Below are 27,047 nucleotides of genomic sequence, written 5' to 3'. Positions count from 1 at the left end.
CTTGCTATATCAAAATCCACAACCACATAGTCCTAGTGCAAACTGCCTAAATGTTGACACTCTGTCTACACACTTAGGAAAACCTGCTCTGATACCACTTGATGAGGGCACAACCCAAGACAAAATGAACACAACAAGAAAAGGGGAATATTATTATGAGAAGTGATATTCTATTACATTCAATACAATTAAAACTTACTCAATGACATGCCCTAGGGCTTACAATGTTGTCTGATTCTGGAGAAAAACCCTCCTCACAGTGCCTTCTCCTAAATTCCACCAAAACTATGTTTACAATGCTAGAAATGACCTTAAGTAACTCAAATTAGCTTTAGGGTTAGGAATACATTTAAGAATATGCCATTTGGAACTCACCACCAAAATAGAAGGTTCTAGAAAATATGTTAGAAGTCAGTGCAAAATTAGAAAAATCCAAAAATGGTAGTCCAACTTTTGGGAGGCATAACTTTTGATCTAGGACTCTGATTGACGAATTGTCTACATTTCCAAAAAGCTCTCCAAGTGTCTTATAATCCTATGGACTAGCTATGCTTGTCCCATATTTTTTGGGCCTATACGAGGCCATTTAGTTCCTCAAACCTGACTTTGAAGTGGTCTTAGGGGGTCTCCAGGCAACTTAAAACTGCAATAACTTTCAAATCGTAAAGCCTTTTGACCTTTTTTTTTTTGGAGTGCCTTAAATTAAAATTACAATCATCCCTCCAACTCAAACCCTATAACTCATCATAATTATGCCTCAATTACAAAATAACCTATTTTCTACATTGGCACGTATCCCAAGGTTCTCAAAAACTCTAACCCAGAAAACCAATAGTGGAACTATGAGAGTTGGAATCTCTATTTGACCCAAATGGGTATCCGGAAATAAAGACACTTTAAACCAAAACTAACATTAAGCATATTTTTGGGTGATATAGGATTGCCCTTACACCACTGGATGCTCCTGCATCAATCTTACTTTGTCCTTTCTCACTTGAATTGTGCTCTGTTAGATTATTAATAGGTGAATCTTGTTTTATGGTTGGTGTTTGCCAGAATTTGGTGAACATATTTATTGCCTCTCTTTTAGATTCTATGTCCTCCTTCTTTGACTCTTCTTTCTTTTGAACCAAAGTTTCTATTATTTCCTTTAGACAGTTAGAGTCTCTTCATTTTGGAGATTTATCAGAGAAAAGAAGTTCATTTTCTATTTCTTCAAGAGTACTATTAATATTTTCTAGAAGCTTTATGTCTCAAGACCTGAATTCCTTCTCTGACACTTTGTCTTTCCCACTTAGTTCTTCTACTTTCTTTTCTTTTTGTGCTTTCTTTTCTTTTTTCTTTATCCTTCTACTGCCATGGACTACTTTCTTTGTCTTGATTGATTTCTTCCTTGTACCAAAAGTATTATGTATTGTTTTCTCTTCTTTACTTCTGATATTTTCTTTGGAACTTTGATCTTTAGTTTAAGAGCTATTTTCATCTGTAAACTAGTCCCTTAACATCCTTCACTTCTGCCCGCTGAATGACATCTTTACTATTATTTGCTATTGGAAACTTTTCCTTTTCTTTTCTTTGGGTTTCCCTTATAGTTTGCAATATCCTATTTCTTTCTTCTAGTCTTTCTTGGGGATTCTTATTAGAGATTTTGGTTTTTCCTTTCTTATTTCGCCATCCTCCAATTTTGAATCTATTTTCCTACTAAATTATGAGTAGGATCCATAGGATCTTTCATGTTTAAGAACTTATCCTGAAATTCCTTTTTGTTTCTTATATTCATCATAGGGAAGATGTCTTTAAGATCAGATGTTGGTTGAAAAGTTTTAAATATAATCTTTCTATCATTATTTAATTTGATTATTTCAATGATTTTACCTTCAAATCTAGAGTAGTTTAAGTTATGATTGATCTGTTTGTTATTAACTTAATAGGTTTGAGTTATGGGTTTTTAATGTCAAAGTTAATCAATAATTTAATATTATTGCTATATTTATAAGAACTATCTATTCCTATTAGATTTCCAATTGAAAAACCTAATTTTCTAAGAATCTCTACATGCATAAGTTCAGAATGTAGAGATTGAATGGAAATCTAGGTTGGTATGAAGAAGTTTATTTGTTCTTCCTTACAATCTAGAGTCCATTCAAAAAATTTAACAACATAGCCTTTAAAATAACAATCTGAAATAGAGAGAAAATCTTTCTTTACATATTCATCATTGCAATGAATATATACTAATCTATTGGAATGGTGAGATATACTTACCCAATTTTTATAGATTCCTTTAGCCAATTAATAAGATTGATCATTTCTTGTTTTGGTCCATTCTGATAAGTGAATATGCCTACATTCTGGCAAACTTACCAGCAATCTTTGTTGTCCTAATTGTTGATAATCAGGATCTAATCCTCAACTTTTTTAAGGCTTATATTAGGGTCAGTTGATGCGGGGAGATGGTTGGGGGAATGTAGAGGAAGCTTGGTAAAAATATTCCTATGGTGAGGAGGAATGTATGTGTTAGGAAAGGTAAGTGGTGGTTTGAGGGAAAAATTCTCCTTCTTCTGAAGAGGTACTTCAAGGGTTTTGTGGGTAAATGCGGGGGGCTTAGATAGGAATCCTATCTGTTGTGAGTACATGGGTAATCTGTCTTGGACTGCATATTTAGTGTGGTTAAAAAAGAAAAAATATTTGTCTAAACTTCCCGTGGAGTAGATGATATTGGATCGAGAGAAATTTTGAGCTGAGGTGCAAATTATTTTAGGGAAATCATCTATCTAAATAGATGAGGAATTGACAAAAGCTTACTTGCCTTTATATGAGAAGGGGAGAGAAGGGGTGGAGCAACTTGGTTCATTTCCAAGTTGGATCTAGTTTTGTAATTTGCATGATTATTCACGTTATATTCTTTCTTTGGCTGAAACCCTACGCTCTCTATTGATTTCACCGTTATCATTCGAATGGTTGTACCGAGCTTTTTACCATTTTTGAAATTTGTCTGCGATGTGTTTGGAGGCTCGACTTCAATGTGCTCATTTAGGGCCAAAAAGGGGTTTGATGTCTTCACTGAATATCGTAGCTTTGCAAGGTGTGCGAGTTTGGGGGGAGAAGGATCTGTGCATTGTTTCTTGTACTTGTTTACATCCCTACTAAGGCGTCGTGGAATCTATAGAGGAGAGGGTTCTAGCTGTTTACTTAAAGGCTATGTGTTAGGGTTTGATTTTTCTATCGAGTATGCCATTTTTTGGAAGACCAAAAAATTCACATATCTACTTTATCGCTTATTAAATGAAAAAACCACTCTATTCACATTTTTCGTATGTTTTGCATTTTCCAAGTCTACTTTAATTGCCATTTTTTTGAATTTAATAAATCTAAAAAATTGTATTATATTTTTATTCCTCTGGTGTAATATTTATGTTTCACTATCTTTTATTTTTTTGATCTTTGTGTGAGGTGGTATTTATAGTCTTATTTACAACTATATTATATTTTTAAAATATTAAATGAATATATTAATTATTATTTATAATTATATTTTATTTTTAAAATGTTAAGATAATATATGTATATTTGTAATGCATGTTGTAGAATCATATATATTATAACTTGTTACTAACTAATAATAAATATAAAATAATTAAAAGAATGTTATAAAAAAAATTCTAAAATTAAATTAATACAAAATTTAAAATATAATAGAAAAATTGAAACTAATTTAGCAGTTCATACTATTTTTCAATTCTACTAAATCATTATTTAAAAAAATCTCCACAATCTAATTTAACCTTGATAACAATATACAATTTTTTAACAACAAATAAATTTAATAATTAAGCCAATAGACTTATTGTGGGATTTAGTTTATTGCTGTAAAATTTGTAAGACTATGTTGGTCTTCTAATTTTCCAATGTGACTTAAAACTCATTTTAAAAAGTTTCTAAAAAAGGATTTATTCTTTTCACATACTTTCCTTTTAAATATTGTAATTCCTCTCATTTAGAAAATTTTACGAAATTTTAAATATATATTTTTGTAGATTTTTTTTGAAAACATTGTAATATAGAAACTCTATTAAAATAGAATTTTTGTGGAGACATAAGCATAAATATATATGAGATCAAAAACATGTAACTTTTTTAATTTTATTTTATATTATTAATATTATATTTTGAGTAACTTTAAATATAATTTTTTTCATATTAAAATTAGATTTAACAATAAATATGATAGAGTTATTTAAATGTGATAAGGAATAAATCATATAATTTAAATTTAAATGTGAATGTGAATATTAATTTTTTAAATTTATGATAATTATATATTTTAAATTTTTTTGCTCATTTTCATATTAAAGAAACTTTCCTTTCTCATGATATTAAAAAAATAATAACTAAATAATTACAAACTTCCAATGATATTAAAAAAACCAATACGTAATATAAACTTTCATTTCATTTCCAAGTTATCTATTTTTTAATATTCAGTGATTATATTTATTCGTCACATATCTTTTTGTTATAAGAATTTTTAGAAACTTCCAAAAGTATTGTTATGGAATTAGAAAAATTCAGAAAAAAATGTTAAATATTTAGAAACTCATTAAATTTTGTTTCCCAAGTTATCTTTTAAATATTCAAAAGATGATATTATTGCATCACTTTTCATTCTATTACTTCAAAAACTTCTTTTGTAGGTTTGTTGTTCTATAAGCAAACAAACTTCTATTGCAAATTTGTCCATTGAACAAGAAGTTGGAAAGTTTTGTATTTTTCTCCTCTTCTTTAATGCTCAACAATTTTATTACAACATTTTTCATAGCTCTTTCATATTACATGTATTACACTTTTTAATTTCTGATCCTAATGATACCTCATATGAATGCTTTTGTGAGTAATCGCCCATCTTTGCATTTACATCTTATGAATAATATCAAGATTTTCAATGTTTGTTGTGGAAATAGAGAGTAAACCCTTTTCATAATTTCGCACACACACGATCTTCCTATATTTTGTCTTGCAAGCACTATATCTTGCTCTAATCAAATCCTTGAGTTTCCTTTGATTAGTTTTTAGACAATGAAGATTATGTATTGATTCAATGCAACTATGTTAGGTACACTAAACCTCCTTTTATCTGAAAACAAATTACTCTCAGAATAATATGATAGTAAACAAGAATTAACCATGAGGGAACTTGCAAAATACTTTTCAATATCCATAATGATGGAACTTACAAAATTTAACATCAATGATTCAGTTGATAGAAAACATCTACTTTTTGAGATACATAAACCTCACCAAAATTATTTTTCAAAATTTTCCAAAAGGAGGGAACTTATAAAATTTTACCTATTGAGCTAGCTGAATAGTCTTTTGTTAACTTTTACATAATTTACTAAGCTAACACGATTCCAATGTACTTTTGCAAATCAAACATACAACTTCCCTTCTCCAATAAAATGTTTCTTACAGGATGACACATGCTACAATATCACAAGCTTTAACAATACCAACACTCTTTCATATTGTTCTTCTCATTTTAGATACTTGGAAATATCTTGATATTAAAAGTAGTATTGTAATATTACCACACCCATATGAAGTTTCAAATTCATGGATGTTTGATTTTGTAGTTTCAAATAAGGTCCTCCAGTAGTCTTTAATTCTAAGTTAACATGAAATCAACTGAAAGAAAATTTTACATTTATCCAAATACATATTTTTAAAAAACTCTTAAAAAATATGTTATAGCTATAATATCCAAAGTGTGGAATTAGAGATTGCTTTTTTTCATAAAATATTGTCTAGCATGCACATGTACCAATCTACAAATAATAGAATATTCTATCTATTGATGAACTAGGACAGGTAAAAAGCCTTATCTTAAATTCACTATTTTTATGTGCATAAAATGATATTAATTAAATATTGTTATTTTAATGCAAATTAATCAGATTAATATGTATAATCAATACATTCATTCCATATTTTACATACACATTCACACGAGGATTGTGTCAAACACTTGACATCTCTTCAATGTTCCAAAATTAAAAAGTGCCAAAAAAATCTGTGTCTTTAGATATTGCTTCTATTACCAATAGAAAAGGTTGTCATTTTTTTTTCTTTCACTCATGTTTTCTTAATTATTACCCAGCACAATATAAAATAGTTGTACTGTGATTTGTCTAATCATAATTGTTTAGATTGTTAACATTTACCATAAAAAGATATGATTAATTTAAAAATACTTGGATTTACAATTTGACACTATGCTTATTGTAATTGTCCTCTTCATTTTCTAACAAGATTCAAATGTAAATTATTTCTTAAAAACTATTTATGAATTACAACCCCTTCTCACAAAAAAATCGACTAATTGTTGCTCGTACTTAAATGCGCAATTGCTAGTTATTGTACACAATCAAAAGCGAAAGAAAAAACTTAAAAGAATTTTGCTTACACAAATTGAAATTGAATCCAACGTACAGCCCTCCTATGTAACTCCTATTTAGTTACATTGACATTGAGTCCTCCTATGTGACTCCTATTTAATTACATTGACATAGAATATAATATTAGATTTTAGGATCTAAGTTAGAATATTTTATTATTTATTTTTAAGTTTAAAGTGCAAAATATGAATCACGAAGAACAAAAAAAAGAAGGACTCGAGCTCTCTCAAAGCAATTGTTAGCTGATAGGCTTCTCCTATGAGGTTACTTGTAACCGGAAATTGTCTCACATCTCAAAACAACTGCCGATAAATGGTAAATGGATGATTTTAAACTGCTGATAAAGGGTACATGATTTTTGTGTCATCAAAAATCTTCTATACAATCTTCACTGTCAGGAGGATTGTCAGCAATCATGATTGTCATGTAACAAATGTTTGACAGTGGTTGTGCAAATAGATAGTGAGTTGAGATGGTCATCATGCCATATCATACTACTTCCATTAATGCGTTGAGATAGTTTGCATTGTTTCTTTGTAGCAGTAGACAATGATTAAGGATGATATTTTAGAGTACAAAATTTCTAATTTATAAATCTTATAATTGTACATCAAATTTGTTAAAATGATATACAAGATTTCTAGGGTGTGATCGACCTGGCCTTCATGATGACCTCAAGATGAATGCCCTAAACTGAACCTAACTCCGTTTAATGCCCTACACATGATTTAAGATTAATTAGTCTCTCTATTTATAGCGTGGTGTGAGAGGATAAATTCCTCTCAGGATTCATAGTCAGGTGTACAATTTTTTTGGTTAAAATATATATATATATATATATATATTGAAAAAATAAATTTGGATCTCTTACGCTGATTTTGCTTTACCTAAGCATTTATAACAATTGTGCTTGATATTTAGGAGAGTTGGTAGTATATTGATAGGTCGTGTAATTTCATTAGATATCTGGTTGAGCTTTGCCAGTGTGTTTATGTTTGTGTTGGTGGGAACTATCCTTTTGAGGCCTTGGTTGCTTCCGCCATTAATACATGTTGCACAGCTAAGCATACAAGGAAAATTCAAGTAACTAGCATAAAGAGTTTAGAGAATAACTTGGAGTTGTTGCCTAGCTTTAAAGTGAGCATAGATCCAGAAATCAAAGCTCAAAAATTTTGGCCATCACATAATTCAAGCGACGACAGCGCAGTATTCTACGAGGGATATCACTGCTACTGTCTCCTGACAAAATGCTTTAGAGCTTCGAGAAGAGTGGAAGTATAAACGCAAGTACTATCGGTGAAGGCTTCTGAGTTGGGCAAAATGCTCTAAGATCGGTCTTTGGAATCAAATGTTGATTACACTAGGCTGGAAAGTAAGCAATTTGTCAGTCTTCTTGAGTATTGTGAGGCACAGAAGTACGAAGAATACTTCTTGTTGAAAGATCCCTTTATGGAGTCTGCTCAAGCTGAGGACATAAAGAAGAGACGCTTCTTAAATGTTCTTCTAGTGTTTTGCAACCATGTTTACCTTTTCACTGGAACAAAGGGCAAAATTGCATTCACTGATCCAGAGAATACAAATGAAAGGATTGAACATTTTAATGGGGAGCTATCAATGATCTTAACTGGCGGGGATGGTTCTAACAAGGTGTTGATAGTTGGATCAAATATGGATTTTATTTCTGATGCTGTTCAGCACATAGTTACTGTTGAAAGTTTGGTCAAAGGGGAGGATAAATCGTTGTACATTCGATATGGATAAGAAGTGAAAGTAAACTTCTCTACACAGTGGTGCTGCTCCACTAAATTCAATGGAAAGGCAAAGTTTGTATGACTTGCTGAGGAAAAAATAGGCTTCCCACTTTCAGGTGAGAAAGTTACTATTATCTACTCTCCTACTTATGTTAAGGCTACTGATCGTTCCAAGATATCGAAACTCGTAGTGTCCGTTAGAAGTGTTAATAACAATTCTTCTATTTTTGCTATTTGTAAATGGGTAGAAGTCATGGTGCCAAAAGAATTGAAAAGCCTTGAAATAAATATAATGTTCACCGCCTTCTTACTGACCTGTGACCAACACATGGCCCTTGAGTTCATGGAGTACCAAGTGAGATTCAAAAAATGTTTGAGAAATTCTCATATATTTTGAAGGTAAGGGGCTATTGGATCTCGTTCTGGAAAACCATAATCTTGCCCTACCCATAATCAATCTATTGGCTCTTTTATCCCATCATCATTGTAAGCTCAATACTGTGTGTTGTGAAGTGTATAAGAGCCAAGAGCTTATGTTTTTGCAAAATATGAAGAAGGAATTATTAATGATTGTGCCCAAACAAAAGGTAAGCAACAAGAAGGAAATGAAGCAGAGATTTCAACAAGCCAAGGATGGATTTTTTACAACAAGAGAAGAAGAGATTATGCATCCACTAAAGAGAGAAGCTGGTAACCAGGTATGTGCGATGATTTAGGATTTTTTTCCCTTTTGTGTTGTCTTGGTTTAGATGTCACAATCCAAAGGGTATCTAAAAAATTAAAAAATTAAATAAAATTTAGGCCTCAAATCGGACCTTGCTTAATGAGCTACATATCATATTAAAAAACTAGATTTAAATTAGGTATAGGGTTTTTCTTGTCCTAATAAAATAATTGTCATTTTTATTTACTGTATATTATGAATTAAAATATTCAAAATTATAAATTCATTCTATTAGATTTTATTTAAAATATATCATTTTCATTTTAAACTTGTAATTCAAAGTTTTTAAAAATTGTAATTAAGTTTAATTTTCTTCAATTTATATATTAAAATATTTGTATGTTATTTTATTATTTTATTTTATGTATTATGCTTTTACTATGTAACTATTTACACCCAATGAAATTCAAAACAAGTGTGCTTTCTTTGTTTGAAATAAAATCAACATGAAAATTAATGATCTAACAATTTAATCATCCAATCAAATCATCATGAAATTCTTAGGTTTGGTATTAAGACTAAGTATCTAACAAGAAAATGACTTTATTGAATTTCTCAAATTTAAAAAATAATTTTAAAATATAGGATTTCCTCTAGCCAAATGTGTTTCCATATGTAAGTTTTTTTTCCTATTAAAATAATTTTTAAATTTTAAATTTACTAAATATTATGAATTAAAATATTCAAAATTGTAAATTCGTTCCATTATACTTTATTTAAAATATATCACTTTCATATTAAACTTTTGTTATCATATCTTATATCTTATATCTTATACTTATCACTGTAATTGACAATTTTTCAATACTGTAATTAAGTTTAGCTTTCTTTGATTTATATACTTAAATATTTGTATGTTATTTTATTATTTTATAGTTTTATTACTTCTATAAGAAGCCTTTTAAGTTTTCCATCAAATTGTTGCATTTCATCTTTTTTGTATTCTATTGTCAACTTCTCTTCTTTCTTGACATTAAGGGTGAAAAATGTAAAATTACAATGCTTTTATTGTGTAACTATTTTATCCTAGTGAAATCCAACAAAAAAGTCCTTTTTTTTGTTCAAGATTCCAATTAATTTTTATCCATTGTTGTTTAAAAAGTAATATCAGTTTTGTACTTACTTTTATGCCCATTTCATTTGTGTTTACATATACACCATTTTCTAATATTGGTAAAATTGACATTTACACAATATTATATTTTGGAAATCATTGAAATAGTACAATATGTCAAGTTACCTTTTGAATGCTTTTAAAATTTTGATAATTCTAAATTTAATAAAAATGACTCATATCTACTTCCTCTTATCAATTAATCTTATTTTCCTTTTATTTTTTGCCTAGCACAAATAGACTCCAATTATTTTTGTATTTATAGTTAAACAAATGTCTCAAAAAATATATTCAAATCAACTCTTGAATTGGGATGTTTGAACCTCTAAAAAGATTAGTCATGTGTATATGCCTCCATTCTATATAAAAATTTGATTATATGTTATTTTGCCAGTGAATACGGAGCAACATATATGCACCCCTCCCAAGTGTTAAATAGTGAAAATCTTTTATACTTCCATTGAATAATAGTGCAAATATGTTGCCCTATAGACAACATCTCAATTTTACATCTCTTAAATTTTCCTTTTCTAATAAAACCTATAGGTGTACCCCTTGCACCTCTTTCTCTTTCTGGTGCAAGTGCTAGTTTATTTATCCTTAATATGTATGATACATTTTATATTCTATTTTGAAAATAGTTTGTTTATTTAAATGTTTTAAAAGCAAACGTATATACTGTTTCCTAAGTTACAAAGAGAGACAAGCTAAAATCCGTAATAATAAATTCGGAAAGGCGGATAACCTCCATTTCAAAATATCGACCGGTACTTCTGTCCTACCAAGAACATCACTGTACAGAAATCGAGATTAAGCTGGCATGGCTGCGGCCTTCCAGGTTCAGGTTCGATTCCCACTAAGATTGCGCATGACATACATTTCTCCTCTGCCTTCGTATAGCAAGCTCACGAGCTCCCACCACCTCGTTTCCGGCCCTCTTATCAAATTCAGAGGACGCCTCCTTATCTTATGTAAGAGGACGGAAAATAAGATTAAGCAATCAGCTAACAAGGTTGCAGGTTCCGTGGATTCACATGCCCAAGTTAATGGAGTCAATATTGCTGAAGATGCCACCCAGGTATGCATTCTCGTTCGCCTATATAAATTCCATGTATAAAACTCTTATTGATATGGTAAACTCCCTTGTATTTTTGGTTAACCTTCTGCTTAGTTGCTGTGGCATCTCCGGGATTTCCACCTAGCTCAATTTCTACAGTTTAGAATGTCTCCTGGGAATTGAATTTTTGAGCTTCTTTATGAAAAGGGAAGGTGCTTTTATCAGTTTGAATTGGTCCCATTTCGTTAATAAAAATTGAAATCAACAAGGTTCACTTGCACATCTAAATTTTGCTTGCTTGATTATTACATGCACTCTTGTAAGGTCCTAGCAACTATTGCTTAAGTAACGCAGCTTACATTCAGCTTATAGACATTAAGGGCTTTCTTTTGCCATTTTATGTTAGCCACGGATATTCAATCTTGACATAAAATAACCCAATTGAAAAGTGGTAGGAATTATACAATGCCCATTTAGTTAAAGTCGGTATATAAAGTTTTAGGACTTCTGGATTTTTTTTATGGTAACTTGTAAAGGTTCCCTGCCGTTTTTACGTAGTTTCCAGAAATATTATACGGGCTAGCTCAGGACTCAAGAGAATTCCCGAAATTTTGAAATATTTATTCCTGATTTTTGGAGTATCCCAAAATTATGATAATGTAACTGCAGAGTCTTCCGTTTTTGGTGGCCTTGCGTGGCCTAATGTTGTAATACTGCAATGGCCTAATGCTGTAACGAACTGCTGACTGTACTTTGAGTTTTCTCTTTGGTAACCTACCATGAATTCGAAGAAAGAAATACGCCTTGAAATTGATAGCTCTTGCCGTTTAACAAATATTTGCTTTTAAGATATTTGAGGTCGTCATGTACCATATTCTCAAATCTGCAACCAGTCTTCATGGCCATTGATAATTACACAAGCAATAGAGAGACTTTGTTCACATACAAGACTTTGTTCACATACAACTACGAAATCATGCATAAGCTACTGTAGCCAGTCATAAGTACTAGTGGTTGTAAGAACCTGATTTTCTAGATGCTAGTGGAAGAGTAGTAGCTATGAACTCAATACAGCAACCTAGACAAGTGAAAGAGGACAATCTAAGCATGGTACAATACTTTTCTCATTGAAAAATTGATTGATTTAGTTGAAAGATATGTTGCGTGTTGCACCCTTGTTTTGGGCATTCTCTACATGAATGATTGCAAAGTTTTCTTTGATGAATGCCAGGAAATTTATTGTATACTTGTGAAGGAAAATGCTTATATTCATTTCCATGAAATTTTAGGGATAAGATGGGTGCCATTGACCAATTTTGCAGATGGTGTTTGACAATGCAAATTTTACGCATACACATATAGCATCGAAACTAGAGTGGGGTTTTGGAGGCAAAGACCCTTGCAGGGTCAAGGGTTAGTGCCCATAGTGCATTCCCTATCATGAAACAATGTAGGGTCAGGGGGGTAAAACCCTTGCCACAAATCCCAACTTAAGGCCTTTGAGACAATATGGACCTTCATGATGCTTTGATTTTCATAATTTTTGGAAAGGAAAAAACAATGCTTATAAAGTTAAAAATGTTAAGTATTTGGAGTGTCTGATCCACATTTTTGATGCATTTTTAGTGTGGCGAGTCAAATCAATGGACTTATTGAGCACTTGCCAAAATATTTGGTGATTTTTAAGAAGAAAGTGAGATAAAAAACCAATGAGTAAATGTGGCCAAAAAATTGTAGGTGAAAAAAAAACTCGGGAGTACTCGGTGATTGTATCATGCCCCCTGCTTAAGCCAGACCTATTAACAATTTTTTCTATTAGCTCATATGGTCCCTCGTGAGCTAGTTTGCCTTGTAAGGGGTGCCATTTTGGGTAGTGCACTTGTGACACTATTGTTCCTTGGTGAAGATCCATTTCAAATTTATCTTTTAAAGAGTTCACGCAACATTGGGATACTCATCTTATTGATGGGAATTAAAAGATCATTATTACGATTATCTAACCTAACTACATTGTGATCAGCTGGTGCTATAACCCGTGGGACCCAAGAGTTTTCATGATTAGTAAATTTTATAAATTGTTTGAAAAAACTGACGAATTCATTGGCATCTGCATGAAGAAAGGAATATGTGCTGAAGCACTCTACAATCTTTTTTGGGATTCAAGAATTGTCGTAATGATTTAAGAATGCTTGTGGGTAAGCATTTTCAAGGAGGGGAGACTGCAGTGTTCCCACCATTTACATAAAAGCAATCTAGCATTAAACTCGTGTGATCAAGGTGTGGCAGACCATGGACACTTCCAAGTAGTTAGCAAGTAGATATAAAAATTTTACATAGCAATTAGTAGTTCAAGTAGTTAGATTTGTATATTCTTGTTGATAAAATCAGTGGCATTATGAAGGACATATAGATGAAATCTGAAGCAATAATCCTATCAAGGAAAATTCTCTTATTTATAAGACCTACGATTTTCCATCAAGCATTTACATGGAACATTAGTGAAGGATTGATGGTGATATGAAGGATTATTAATACATGAAGAGCATATTGGAGAACCAAAGAAATCTACCCGTGTCTATTCATAAGCTCAAGACCCAAGACAATTTCATTAAGTTCTAAAGGCAAATCATTATGAGATAACAACAGAGGCAGATTATTAGAGCAAATTATGTTATAAAAACCATAAAGCAAGCCATAGAGGTCAGATCCTTAACAATTGTTAATCAAGGAGGACTGAAGATTGCATCAAGCAACTTTGTATATCAATGTTGTCATAGGAGCAGGTGATTACATTGGGCAAACATAACATAGGCATCATTATCATAATCAAGCAGTTTAAAACAGCCATACTGATATACACATTGAAACCTCCACACAATGAAGCATATTGAGTATAAGGCGATACAAGATTGAATGACACAGTCCATGATTTCATTATCAATTATGATATACTTGGCAATCAGCAAGAAGAATAAACATAATATCAATATGACCTCCGATGGAGCATATCATAATGCAGATATAACAAGCTTTCACAAAACAATATATAATATCAGGTATTTGACTACTGCACTTAGTCTGCTTAAATTGAGCGAGAGGTAGACTTAGTGAACCGTGAAGCATCCATTAATCATTGTTTGAAACAAACCAAACACATATTATTGCTGCCAAGGGGAGATTATAATCGGTTGCTGACTAATCATCGATTAGTTTTCCAAGGGGGTGTGATGAAGGGTTTTATATTAATGATGCGATGAGGAGTTGCCATTCTCCCATCCATCCAATATGACATTAAAGAGGCATCAATAACTGTTTCAAAGGCATATTTAATTCAACAATCAATTCTGCAGTTTCAAGTGGAGGTTATCCACTAGCAGATAGAAGACAAGATGATATATTCAGAAAGAAGCCTATCAGGAACATCAATCCTAACATTGCATGAGTATTAAGACATAAAAATGAGAAATAACAATGATTGTAGACAATCACCATTAGAAGCATTTACATCAGACAAGTGATCGTGTTAAATTGTGAGGTCTTATCAGACCAAACAGCAGTGACATCTTTGCATAGTTTTAAGGCAACATCAGAAACACCAGTCATTATAGCTTATCCATTATTAAGTTATCGCCATTTCATAAGAAATATATTTGATAAGTGATCAGGCCAATTAAATAGGATATCGTTTGCATATAATCAAGAAGATATCAGAGATAGTAGCTTGATTGATATATTTCTTTGATCTTGCGTACTACAAATTTTATAACATAAGCAAGTATAGGATAACCATAATATCCTAGATCCATCTTGTGCATCAGCATTCATTGCAATTACATTACACTTATATGTGTATATATAAGATCAGGCACTTTGATATTTAAAAGAGATTCATATACATCGATTGGTTTCTGCAAGTTAAGGTTTTTTATACTTCACATTGGTTGATCATAGGAAATCACCAGCACTATACAAGTATTGTTGGACGATCCAATTCTTGCATCTTATCATGATAACTAACATTGCCTTAGTCAAACTCTCAATTAAAAGATATTGCTACTCTCCAACTTCATTTTGAGTATAAGGTTTAATAGAAAGAAGTCTCTTGCAATTGAAAATATAAGAAAGTAGTCCCAAATCCTAAAGGATCTTATGAGGGGACATTACAAGAACAAATCGGAGTATACCTTTCTGGCAGGATTGCTACAATCCCTACCTATTCCAGATCAGAAGTGGGAGAGCATCTTGATGGCTATCATCACAGAATTTCCCAGCCAAGAATGCTTGCTTCTTCAACATTCTGATAGAGTTTAGAGTAGTGCAGGTTCCGAAGTTGTTTTTTTGACAGATTTGCATTTGGCTCTCAAAGAGTACTGTCAGCAACAGTGATAGTAGATTCCTTGCACTTTTTTTATGGAGCTTTTTAGGTTGGCAGGAACCAAGCTAACCCCGAGCACTAGTTACTACCCTCTGACTAATGGATAGATTGAGATCTTTAGTATGTTGGTAGAAGGCTACCTACAGAACTACGTGGCTGTAGCAAAAGGCATGGATTTGTCGCTACATCTAAGGGAATATTGCTACAACACCAGCTATCATAAGTCAATTGGGATCTCACCCTACAAGTCACTTTACATCTATGAGGCTACTTCATTTGTGGATTTGGCATTCGGAGATAGTAGTGCACCCAAGGGGAAGGAATTCAAGAGAGTTAAGATATCCCTAGACCCCTCAAGGATTATTTATAGCAGGCTTAGACCAGAAGAAGATGTATGTGGATTGACACTAGATTGTGCATAGAAAAGTGCCCGGAGATTTGGTTTATCTTTGCTTACAGCCCCACCTGTAAGAAAAGTGGTGTAGAGAAAGCTAAAGCCCCTCTTCAATGGTCCTTATAGAGTATTAGGCAGATAGGTGAAGTGGTGTATAAGCTGGAGCTTCCTGAGAACAACTAATTACAATATGTGTTTCATCTCTCTTGCCTTAAAAAGCCACTTGGGCAGTGAGTCGCCATTCTAGAGGAGCTTCCTCCACTCTATAATGAGGGCAAGCTTGCTTTGGAGCCAAATGAGATTGTAGATTTCAGAGAGAAGAGGCTAAGGAACCACACAATCAATGAGTATCTTGTCAAATGGAAGGACCTCCCGGTTGAAGATTCTACATGGGAGAATGAGCAAAGATTGGAGCATCCTAATCTTAAATTGCTTGTAGCAAGTAAGTTTGGGAAGGGGAGATTGTCATGTTCCCTCCCCTCTAATTGGGACCCATTAGTAATTATTCCTTTTTAGTGCATTTTTGTCCTTGAGGGCTATTAAAAGTAAAGTTCAAGGGGGCCATTTTGAGGCCGGTTCTATTGGCGCCACACTTGGTGCAGCCTCATCTTTCAATTTGAATCTTGATGCCTCTTTATGAGTCATAAAAGAGTCAATCATCATCGATTACCCTTTTCTCTTGTTTGGTAATTCCAATTTGGAATTCAACATCGAGCTTGCAGTTTTGGAGGTTCAAGGCCCTCCCTAGTTTGCTTCTTCTTAATTAGGAGAAGGCTCCTAATGGAGATCAAATTGACCAGTGATCAAGGTTTGATCATCTTCACATGCTGTCGGTCATCTTCACATCATGTTGGATATAAGTGGTAGAAGAGTATCTTATGACTGTGGCATGATTAACCACCAATTGCTATATCTTTGATAGCTTCTCCATGTAATGTTCTCAAATGGTTCCGAAGATGCTCCCGTGCTGCGCGATCACAGCCCGTGCTGCGCGACTACTGCTTGCGTTGCACAACCACTACTCGTGCTGCGCGGCTATTGCCCATGCTGCACGACCACTTTCCCAAACGGTTCCAGAGATCCTCTCGTGCTGCGCGGTCATAGCTCGTGCTATGCAACCACTACCCGTGCTGCGCGACTACTGCCTGTGCTACGTGGCCACTACCCGTGTTGCGCGACTACTGCCCGTGCTACGCGGCCACTTTCCCGAACGGTGTCTTGAAGTAGACCGTATGGTGGCTGTAGCAAGGCCGTATGTATCTTAGTACGAAATGATGGGTATGTCAAGGTGTATGTACGGTGAAAGCTATGAGGAAGGATAGTACGGAGAAAGGGGGATAGGAAACAGAATCCAACACAGAATGTAATTGTGGTTCATACACAGTACACCATAGAAAAATCCACAATAACAAAGACTTAGATGCGAATAATAATCACGAAAGATACTCCAACTTGCCAAATCCGATCCAAATAATACATGCAACAATGAAATAGGGTGAGGGTTGAATCCCATCGAAACCGCACGAGCCAAATAGGGAAGATCTTTCACTTCCGAAATGGCAAACAATTCCGAACTCCAACAAGAATCTGCAGTACAGAGAAAATATAATCCAAAGCATACCTACAAACTACCTACAAGCCGTGCTTAAATGCCCGTCGGAAAACTTTCTAAGGGTGTACAAAGATAGCCGACGACGACACAAGTTACAGAAACAAACTAAGAAATAGGTCCGAGATATACTAAATCAATCAGAACTCCTAAATGCAAACATTAATAACTTGGGCCCAAATTAATTAAAATTGGGAACATTACAAACCCTCATCGCCCAAAAATTACTTGTCCTCAAGCAATTCGCAACTCCAGGATCCCAAGCCGTGCGCTGACGCAGATAGTCATATTTGCTGGAAACTCCATGCTTCTTCAGAATCACATGAGCGTGATTGAATTCAACTGAGGTTAGAAGACCACCATCAGGATTCTAATGCACCACTCTGATATAAATGTTTTCGTATCTTGAGTCATCGAGATCCCAAGGATGCCAATCATAACATATATCAATGTCATCATGTTCATCAATTTCTTTGGGTATGGTCATACACACAGACGTCGGTGTTGGTACAAACCCAACAATTCTTGCTGTAGATAAAACTTTGGCGGCACACAGAACCCTGGTTGAAACCTTGATGATGGATGGAGCCTCGGCAATGAGCAATGTCTCAATGATTGTAGCTGCACTAGTGGACACACAATGACGACATGGATGACCACGACGACGATGACGAGCACAAGCTCAATGACGGACATAGACTCGGTGTCGGTAACAGACACAATGACGATGATTGACATGACGATGGTGACAAATGCAATGACGACGACGAATAGAACGACGATAATGATGGTGATGGATACGACGATGATGAATACAAACTTGATGACGGTGACGAACACAACAACAAAGACAGACATGATGGTGGCGGACATAATGGTGACTGACATAAACTCAATGACGATGACAGACACAACATCGTTAACAAACATGATGACGACGAACATGGCGATGGACTTTGCAATAGACATGGTGACGATGATAGACACGGCGATGGCCACGGTGACGGTGACGAAAACAAACATAACTATGGTGACGGACACACCCAAAATGACAGACATACAACCTTGGCGATAGACATGATGATGAACATAGCTTCAGTGAAGGACACACAGTTTCGGCAACAACCTTGGTGATCGACATAACTTGATCTGTACATGTCTTCACAAGATCCATGCGAGCAACTTCTTCAGTTTTTTGGTGATTTCCCCCAGTTGGTGTAGAAGAAAGTTTTAGTAATTCCTCTTGGAGCGGCCTTGTAAAAATGTCTTCCTTCTGGTGTAAGGCATCGTCCTTATTGCTGCCAACTATTTTCTCCCACTTGTGCAAATGAGATATTAGTTTTTCTTCACAATGCTCGAAAATATGACTGATCAATTTACATGCGGCAATAGAGGGGACACATTCAAGATTACGAACAACCCATAACATAGATACGATGGGTTGGGATATTTCATCCATCTCCTCAATGCACAAAATCATAAGGCTCTCCATAGCAACTAAAACCTTAGTATCATAATCTTTGTTGATGGTGGCTAAGAAGTGATGAAACATGTCGTCGACCAGAGTTTGCAATTCGAGATCTAAGAGGAGGGTACCCATTTTTACATTTGCACAATTCTCCAAGATTGTAGATTTTCTACAAAAGGGGTCGACACTAATGTCATCTAGACTCTAAAAGCTGTCAACAATCAAATGCAAGATCTCTATCATGGTGTTATCATCATATGGTGTTCTAGGAGCCAATATTCTCAAGATCTCACTGAGACATGCTGCAACTGCCAACCTTTTCCCCTTGTTATGGTGTCTTAAAACCCTGGGTTGACTTAAGGCATCTTTAATCGGTGAGAGGATTCTCTGTATAAATCGTGAAGGTAATTGGTTAACCTTACACAAACATAGTTCCAACAAATCTAATGGAAGATCAACACCTTCACTGAGCTCTTTGCCAATCCCTTGTAGTGTCTTCAACCACCACTCTCCGTCGTTGCTTGGCGCCATAGTGCTATCCCAATCCCAAAATCTCTCAATCATCCCAACAGGCTGGCAAGATCACTAGCTCTGATACCACTGTAATGTTCCCAAATGGTTCCAGAGATGCTCTCGTGCTGTACGGCCACTACTTGTGCTACACGACTACTACCCGTGCTGTGCGGCCACTACCCGTGTTGCGCGACTACTGCCCGTGCTGCGCGGCCACTACCCATGCTGCGCCACCATTTCCTGAACGGTTCTAGAGATGCTCCCATGCTGTGCGACTATTGCCCATGCTGCACGACCACTACCCATGCTGCGTGACTATTGCCCGTGCTGCGCAGCCACTATCCGTGCTACGTGACTATTGCCCGTGTTGCGTGGCCACTTTCCCGAACGGTTCCGGAGATGCTCTCGTGCTGCGTGAGCCTTGCCTGTGCTGCGCGGCTACTACCCATGTTGCGCGACTACTACCTGTGCTGTGTGGCCACTACTCGTGTTGCGTGACTACTGCCCGTGTTGTGCGGCCACTACCCGTGCTGCGCGGCCACTTTCCTGAACGGTGTCTTGAAGTAGACCGTACGGTGGCTGTAGCAGGGCCGTTCGTATCTCAGTACAGAATGATGTGTATGTATGGTGAAAGCTGTGAGGAAGGACAGTACAGAGAAAGGGGGATAGGAACCAGAATCCAACATAGAATGTAATCGTGGTTCATACACAGTACACCATAGAAAAATCCACAATAACAGAGACTTAGATGCGAATAATAATTACCAATGATACTCCAACTTGCTAGATTCGATCCAAATAATACATGCAACAATGGACTAGGGTGAGAGTTGAATCCCACCGAAACCGCACGAGCCAAATATGGAAGATCTTTCACTTCTGAAATGGTGAACAATTCTGAACTCCAACAGGTATCCGCAGTACAGAGAAAATATAATCCAAAGCATACCTACAGACTACCTACAAGCTGTGCTTAAATACTCATCAGGAAACTTTCTGAGGGTGTACAAAGCTAGCCGACGGCGACACAAACTACGGAAACAAAATAAGACATAGGTCTGAGATATACTAAATCAATCAGAACCCCTAAATACAAACATTAATAACTTGGGCCCAAATTAATTAAAATTGGGAACATTACACTCCAAGCAACCATTAAACATCTATTCAGGAGAAAGCACCATTCTCAGATAGAGTGCAATTGCTGGTCATGCGATCAGTTTGCAGTAAGGAGCTGTGACTTTGAGATCTTCTTGGACTATCATATTGTTGCTAAGGTGGGTGTGACTAAGGGGCCGAAGATATATATTGCAGCAAAATGATTATTCAACAATGAATACTTCCAAACTATGCACAGTTTTGCACACACCATATCTAGACATCTGATCAGAGGTCTGTAGGATCCCATATGGAATCTTGCCCAAATTTCAATTTCTCCCTCTTGAGTTATTTTGTCAAAGAGTTGGTTTGTATTGTTTCAATTTGCAATAATAGAATCTCAATTTGATATTACCCTTAACAAGAAATACTTAATTCTAAAATGTTACTTATGTGCTTCAAGAGTGATGCATGAATAGCATTGCTTAAATGATCAAATATTCAAAACCGAATTGCATATCTAGATTAGCACTTAGTTTATTAGCTTGTTCTTTTACTAAAGGCAGTTGAATTTTGAACAAGTTCTCTAACAAGAAAATACTTGTTTCTTAACTAAAGAATGTGTCTACTATTGGTAGGAGTTCCAGGCCAGATATACTTTAACACAGATTTAGCATTAATATAATAATGAATGTCCAACAGAAACAAATACTAAGAGATGAATCCAACCTCTTTAGCAGCAGAAATATTAAATTGGTTTATTGAATGGCAACATGCAGAGTACATACGGTACTAATTCACTGGCATTAATATATTAACCTCGAAGATAGAATGAGTAATAGTACCAGTAGATACTATTAAAGGATGTTTCCAATTAATTCGATGCAAGACTATATTAAAGTCCACAATAGGGAAGGGCAACTGGAAATCTAGTTTGTCTCTCTGAAACCATGTAGATTGTAGTTGATAGAGCCATAGTTCAAAATAGTGCCGATAAGTGGTCAATAAATCAACTTCTCGCGAGAAGTTTGGAGTGGTGAGAAAATACAAGTTTTTCGTGCCAAAATCTTAGCTGAGAAGTTTGAAACTTCTCGCCGAGAAGTGGCACACTTCTCCTGAGAAGTTGAAAAAATATCACGAGCAGCCCAATGTGTAATGTTCTGACCTAGGAGTGTGATAGCCGTACAATCCGACTGGAGCAATTCCTTTGTTCGTGGGTCACCGAATTGGATCCATCTAGTTGGCAGAGGGAGTATCAAGTGGCCGTACAATGGGAGTTCTATGCAGGAGAGGTACGGAAGAGTCTGAACGGAGTTGTGATGGCCTTACGGTGGATAATTGGAGTCCGTACGGTGAATGGAGAAGAGTCACAAAGGACCGTACACTTGCAATTTGGAGGGTGAGCCATATGGAGGTGAGTGGAAGTGAGGTGGCTGTATGGTGAAGACACCTGGAAGGCTGTATGGTGGATCTCGTGGGGAGTGCAAAAGGCTGTACGGTCATACTAGATGGCAGTACGGTGTACGGTGTTGACTGGGGATGGATGGTCATAAGTCGTAGGGTGGTGTACAAAGAGTTTTGCAGACTACAGATAATGTGAACAAATAGCAAGATTTTGTGCAAATAAACAACAAATGGAAATACATCGACCAAAGAGTAAATCAAACCCACACAATAGATATTCGCAATATGATGATGCTCCGACTTGCCAAATCCGAGCGAAGTAATGCATGCAACGACGGAATAGGGTGAGGGTCGAATTCCACCGAAACCACATGAGCCAAATAGGGAAGATCTTTCACTTCCAAAATGGCGAACAATCCAAAATTCTAACAGGAATTCACAGTACATAGAAAATAATCCAAAAGCATACCTAAAGACTACCTATAAGCCGTGCTTAAATACCCGTCGGGAAAAATTTCCGAGGGTGTACAAAGATAGTCGACGGCGACACAAACTACGGAAACAAAACAAAAATGGGTCTGACATACATTAAATCAATCAGCTTGTTACAATAGTTTGATAAATAATTTATTTTATAACGAGAACATTACAGTCCTCCCGTCCCAAATTTTTCTTGTCCTTAAGCAAATGCAATGCCGGGTGCTGGAGAATGTACTCGCCCTCCCACATCGCGTCGTCCAACGGTAGTTGTCGCCAGCGTTCTTCATTGAGTGGCGGAAGGTCGGTAGCAACTGTGACGTTTTGCCTTACAGCTTTCTTCAAATAAGAAACATGGAAGACATTATGAATATGACTACCCTCCTGAAGTTCCAACTCATAGGCAACTTCACAGATGCAAAGAGTTACATGATAGGGGCCATAGAATCGGGGTTTTAGTTTTTCTTTTCCTTTCTCCTTCAATGATGATTGTCGATATGGTTGGAGCCGGAGATAGACCAAATCCCCTACTTCGAAACTCCTCTCCATTCTGTGTCTGTCGGCATACATCTGTTGATTTTGTTCCCTTTGTAGATTGTCCTTCAAGCATCTCAGAATGTCTTGTCCTTGTTGTAGCCAGTCCCTTGCCCATCGTGCGTGGCTGTCACCTAGAACCGTGTCGATGAAGGAAAGGGGTTCATACCGATATAGAGCTTTGAATGATGTTATTCCGATGGACATGTGGTATGTGGTATTGTAGCGATATTCCACCAGATGGATCCATTTGACCTGTGCTTGTTGTTGTGCCGAAACATAGTTTCGAAAGTAACCTTTGAGCCATTTGTTCACAATCTCCATTTGTTCGTCTGTCTACGGGTGGTAACTAGTACTTGGTGACAATTCTGTCCCTGCCATCCGAAACAATTTTGTCCAGAAGATATTGATGAATTGCCTATCTTGATCATTGACAATTTTTCGAGGTAACCCATGTAGACGAAAGACTTCTCTAAAAAACAGCTCGACAACTTTTGCAGCCTGAAATTTTGAGGGGATGGCGAAGAAATGTGCGTACTTTGTCAACCTGTCAACCACCACGAAAATACAATCCTTTCCATTCACTTTGGGAAGCCCCGTTATGAAATCCATCGAGATACTTTACCACTTATGTTCTGGAATTGGCAGCGGTTGTAGTAACCCGACAGGTAGAGTATGTTTGGATTTGTTCTGCTGGTAGACCGCACACTCTCATACATACTGCAACATGTCCCCTTTTAATCCTTTCTATGAAAACCTCTCCCGTAGACTTCTGTATGTTTTGAGGAAGCCTGGGTGTCTTGCCAAGGGTGAGTCGTGTAGCTCCTTCAGGATTTTCTACTTCAATTTAGATTTGGGTACTAGAAATATTCGACTGTTATAGTAAATGATGTCATCTACTATTTGTACCTGTCATCCTTGGCGATGCCATCCATTAGCTCACAAACAAATGTGTTTTTGGAATTTTCTACCAACAATTGTGCTCTTCAATCGGTTGAAATCTGGGTTAGTAAGCAGGGGGCGGGCTTTTTGGACAAAGCATCTGCAACCACATTGTTCTTTCCTTTTACATATTCAATGTCAAAATCAAAGGCCTGAACTTTGCTTACGCATTTCTGTTGCCTCTCATTCAAATCCTGTTGCTGTAGAAAATATTTCAAACTATTGTGATCCGTGCGGACGACAAACTTGGCATGTACCAGGTATTGCCTGAATTTGGTTAGTGCATGTACGATGGCCAACATCTCCTTGTCGTAGATGGAATAGAGGCGTTCTATTTGCGTAAGCTTCCTACTCTCATAAGCTATGGGGTGTCTATCCTGTATCAGTACTGTGCCAATGCCTCCTCTAGACGCGTCGCACTCCAAAATGAATGGTCGAGTGAAGTTAGGTAATGCAAGTACGAGACAAGTGCTTATTGCCTCTTTCAGTTTATCAAAAGTCAGTTGTGCCTTTTCGTTCCACTAAAAAGACCCCTTCTTTGTCAGATCCGTCAAAGGTGCGCCGAGCTGAGAGAATCCTTTGACGAACCTCTGGTAGTAACTGCATAGCAAAAAAATCCTCGCAAATCTGAGTGATTTTGGGGGAGGCCAATCAAGGATATCTTGAATCTTTTCCTGATGCACTTGAACTTCGTATTTACTGACAACATGCCCTAGGTACAGTATTTCTTTCATGCCGAATTCACATTTGGATTGCTTGGCGATCAAGGATTGCCCTTCCATGATCTTTAGGACTTCAGTCAGATGCTTCAGGTGCTCCTCCCATGTCCTGCTATAAATAAGGTCATCGAAAAATACCAATAAGTACTTACGTAACTGTTTGTTGAAAATGCGATTCATGCATGATTGGAATGTAGCAGGTGCATTTGTGAATCCGAACGGCATGACCAGAAACTCATAATGCCTGTAGTGGCAACTGAAGGCTGTCTTTTCTATGCCTTCCTCCCTCATGCGGATCTGATGGTATTTGGAACAGAGATCTATTTTCGAAAAATAGACTGCGCCATGCAACTCATCCAGCAACTCATCTATCCTTGGAATGGAATATCTATTCTTTATTTATTTTTGTTCAACACATGGTAGTCCACACACATGTGCATCGTCCCATCCTTTTTGACCAAAACCACAGATGACGCAAAAGGGCTAGAATTGGGACAGATCCATCCTTTCTTTAGCAATTTCTGAATCGTTTTTTTCAATCTCATCTTTGAATTTCTTTGGATGACGGTACGGTGTGGTTATGACCGGCTTGGTTCCTGCTTCCAACTCGATAGTATGTTCAAACCCTCGGTGGGGTGGTATGCCAGGAGGAATGTCCATGAAAACTTTATCATGTTTACTTAAAATATCCCTGAGTTTATCATCTTGTGGAGGTGTTCGATGCCCTTTTATAGGTTCCACCGAGATAAAACAATGCGCAGCCTACGCAACGTCATTGTGCTGAAAAATTGCCTCCATCCGATGCGCAGAAACTTCCTTCGGACCTTCATTTGCCATTCCGTGGAGGACAACATTCTTTCCATCGATAACAAAAGTGAAGTCTATCCGTTTGAAACTCTGAGTGTATTCATCAAGTGTCTCCATCCACTGTATGCCTAGAATAACTTCCATGTCATCAAGGTCTACTATGAAGAAATCCTCAGTCACCGTGTGATTCGCCATTGTGATACTTAGCTGAGGAACAAGGTGCGTGCAAGGCAGAAGAGTCCCTCTTGCAACCTTGACCTGAAAGCCTGCATGCGTCTCCGTAGGTAGACTTCTTTGCTTTAAGGATGAGTTTATGAAATTTAGAGTGGCTCTGCTATCCAGCATCACCGTAACCCTTTGTCCTTGAAGGGTACCCCGTACACGAAAAACTGTGCACCTCGGGCTGTCGACTAAGGCAATAGTTCCTCTGCGTCATACCAAAGCTATAATTCTTGCCATACAGTTTAAACTAACCATGTTTGTGTCATTGTGAGGTTGGTTGTCTTTGGCCGACATTTCTTCCTGTTCGTCCTCATCATCCGAAACGACCTCAATGTAATGGATCTTTCCTTTTCCGAGGCATCTGTTGCCAGGCTCCCAAGGCCCCTTGCAATTGAAACACATTTTCTTCCTTCGGAGTTCCTGTCTAGTACCTTCATCCAACGACGACTTCTTGGGCGGAGGTTTGTCCCTCGAAAATGCCGGTGGTTTGGAATGTGAGTGACTTCGAGAGGATGACAATGACATACTCTATGCTTTATTGATTGCCTTCGACAAAGTGGTAGGATTGAACCCCTTTACCCAACCTTTTAGAGGTTCTGTCAGTCCATCCATGAAGATCACTACCCGTTTTCTTTCGGAAATGTCCATGACCAAAACAAAGAGTTTTTGGAATTTCGCAATGAACTGATTGATCGATCTAGTTTGTCTCAGTTGTGCCAAATTTTTGAAATTGAGTTCCGAATCTTTACCATCAAATCGCTTTATCAATCTCTCTGTGAATTTTGCATAAGTATTTATTTGGTCATGCCCTAATGTGATGGTGCTGTGATGCCACCATTCATGCGCAACTCCCTCTAAGTGCAGCGCTACAAACTTGATTGCTTCTTCTTCTGGCATAGGATTCAGTTGGAAGTAAGTATTGACCTTCGGATATGGAACCGGATCTGTCAAATGGAGATAGATTTACTTTACTCAACTTTCTTCTGAGATCATCGTTAAAATATCCTCGGTGTCCCTCCCGAATATCTCATTCTCAGATCCGCGTAATCTTTGTAGGATATATCTTCCTCAAGATTTTCATTCTTCTAGTCTTCTCATAGTTGTTCTTGCATCTCTTCGAAGGTTGGTTGTTTCCCTCTGTGTTATGCCTCCGTCCGTAGAGGAAAATTTGGCATAGAAGGTCGAGAGTGTGTTGGATGAGAGTTTGACTTTCCCGACATTGAGTCCTCGCTGTGACTATTTTGTTCTCTGGATATTTTATTGTTTGCCAACTTCTTGAGAGTGTCTTCCATGAGTCATTGAGTATCGGTGATTTGTGCTTGATTCCTGGCAAGTTCCCTTAGTAGTGCCACAAGTTCGGCAACTGTCAGTTTCGATTTGGCAA

General features: G+C 36.4%; 1 protein-coding gene across 15 annotated transcripts in view; it reads left to right on the top strand.

The window, feature by feature from the left end:
- Nucleotides 1–9,854: 9,854 nt before the first annotated feature.
- LOC149535602 (cysteine synthase-like) overlaps nt 9,855–27,047 on the top strand; it is a 231,707-nt gene continuing 214,514 nt past the window's right edge. For 4 of the 15 annotated variants that reach the window (XR_016356921.1, XM_089804231.1, XM_089804228.1 and 1 more), the window contains exon 1: nt 9,855–11,122. Coding sequence is in view for 12 of the 15 variants with exons in the window: in XM_089804231.1 (XP_089660357.1) it covers nt 10,865–11,122 (258 nt within the window). In the remaining 3 variants the exon portion in view is untranslated. The remainder of the gene's footprint in view (nt 11,123–27,047) is intronic. The other 11 variants (XM_089804230.1, XM_089804221.1, XR_016356922.1 and 8 more) reach the window with 8 other exon arrangements.

The sequence above is a fragment of the Cupressus sempervirens genome, chromosome 10, assembly GCF_028749045.1.
Source record: "Cupressus sempervirens isolate cs-2001-9-10 chromosome 10, ASM2874904v1, whole genome shotgun sequence".
NCBI classification, from domain to species: Eukaryota; Viridiplantae; Streptophyta; class Pinopsida; order Cupressales; family Cupressaceae; genus Cupressus; species Cupressus sempervirens.
The sequence above is the reverse complement of the archived record's forward strand: the minus strand, read 5'-3'. Positions and strand labels throughout refer to the sequence as shown.